The sequence below is a fragment of the Eimeria maxima genome, genomic scaffold, assembly GCF_000499605.1.
Source record: "Eimeria maxima Weybridge genomic scaffold, Emw_scaff222, whole genome shotgun sequence".
Lineage (NCBI taxonomy): Eukaryota > Apicomplexa > Conoidasida > Eucoccidiorida > Eimeriidae > Eimeria > Eimeria maxima.
The window spans coordinates 40,075-41,830 of record NW_013563689.1 but is presented as its reverse complement, the minus strand read 5'-3'; the positions used below and the strand labels follow the sequence as shown (position 1 = coordinate 41,830).

Here is a 1,756-nt window from a genome sequence, read left to right as displayed (position 1 = left end):
CAACAGCAGCAGCAACAGCAGCAGCAGGAAGCTTACAGCAAGAAGAATAGTAGATCTAAGTTCCCATGCCTCTGGTGCCTCCAATACATATAAATAAGAAAGAGGAGAAGAACATGTTAATGCATTTGCATCTATCCTGCAGCAGCAACAGCAGCAGCAGCAGCAGCAGCAGCAGCAGCAGCAGCAACAAGCAGCAACAAGCAGCAGGAGATAATCAACAGTAGCAAGCTGCTATATAACAAAAGAAAGAATAATTATAATTATTATTATCCTTTATTTATATAAATAAATAAATAAATAAATAAATAAATATATCCATCATAAGAATATCCATCCTCCTTTTTAGGGTTTAGGGTTTAGGGTTTAGGGTTTAGGGTTTAGGGTTTAGGGTTTACTCAAGGAGGCATTGGAAGGTACGAGGACAAAACATACAAACAACTTTATTAGCACAAACAGCAATTATTAAATCTGCAGCAAATAATAATAATAATAACAGCAGCAGCAGCAGCAGCAGCAGCAGCAAATAGCAGCAGCAGCAGCAGCAGCAGCAGCAGGAGACAGACATATAAAAAAGTGTCTCTTTTTTCTCCTTTTTGTTCATTTTTTCTGCTTTTTTCTCTGTGTCCCTCCTAATTAATTAAATATAATTAATTAATTAATTAATTAATTAATTTAATTAATTAATTAATTAATTTATTTATTTATTTATTTACCTCTATACTTCGAATAAAGGAGAGTATGTATATGGGGATAATTAAGTTTGCATGCATTTAGCAGCAAATAAGAAGAAAGAGACACACAAGTTAATAAACCATCACCATACCCTATCCATAATTGATCTAATATAGATATAGGAAGCAGACACCCTACATATGGTGCTGCTGTTGCTGCTGTTGATGGTGCTGCTGCTGCTGCTGTTGCTGTTGGTGCTGCTGCTGCTGCTGCTGCTGCTGCTGCTGTTTTTTTTGATGGGTTTGAGCATGGGGCTCTACCTAGAGCTATGCAACAACGTTTGCTGCTGCAGGGAGGGAAGCCTTTTGCTGCTGCTGCTGCTGCTGCTGCTGGTGTTGCTGCTTCTTCTGCTGCAGCAGCAGCAGGAGCAGCAGCAGCAGCAGCAGCAGGTGGGGATCGTGTGGGATCGTCTTCTGGGGACAGTGGGATCGATTCAAACCCCACAACACGATCCAAGGATAATCCTTCCTCATATGCTGCTGCTAAACTGTCTCCTAAATCATCTCCTGCTGCTGCTGCTGCTGCTGCTTCTGCTGCTGTTGCTGCTGCTGTTCCTGCTGCTGTTGCGGTGTCTCCACTGTCTGGGGATCGGGAGATATATGAATCGTCTTCCTCTTCCTCTTCCTCCTGCTGCCGCTGCTCTTGCTGCTCCTGCTCCTGCTGCTGCTGCAGTTCCTCTTGCTGCTGCAGATGCTGCAGCAACTCTTGTGTTACTGGTTGTACATAAGGAAGAGATTCTTCTCTTTGCTGCAGCAGCAAAGAATTGTTGCTGCATGCAGAGACACCCCGTGCTGCTGCATCATCTTCTGTGTCTCCTCTATGTGATTCATCTTCCCATGATAATGCTGCTTCTGCTGCTGCTGCTGCTGCTGCTGCAGCTGCAGCAGCAGCAGCAGCATCCGAATCCTCTAAATGCTCATGCTGCTGATCGTGCTGCTGCTCGTGCTGCTGCTCGTGCTGCTCCTGCTGCTGCTCATGAGTGTCTCCTTGTAGATAAGGTAAGGAGCCGCTGCTGCTAAAGGAG

At 44.3% G+C, this 1,756-nt stretch overlaps 1 protein-coding gene across 1 annotated transcript in view; it reads right to left on the bottom strand.

Annotated features, from left to right (window-relative positions):
* Positions 1-814: 814 nt before the first annotated feature.
* The window catches only part of EMWEY_00022650 (hypothetical protein, conserved), a gene marked incomplete at both ends in the record, with an annotated part of 1,938 nt that continues 996 nt past the window's right edge, over positions 815-1,756 (bottom strand). The window contains 2 exons of the mRNA XM_013477914.1: positions 815-839; positions 1,172-1,756. The exon at positions 1,172-1,756 is cut by the window's right edge and continues 880 nt beyond it. Coding sequence (XP_013333368.1) covers positions 815-839; positions 1,172-1,756 — 610 coding nt within the window. The remainder of the gene's footprint in view (positions 840-1,171) is intronic.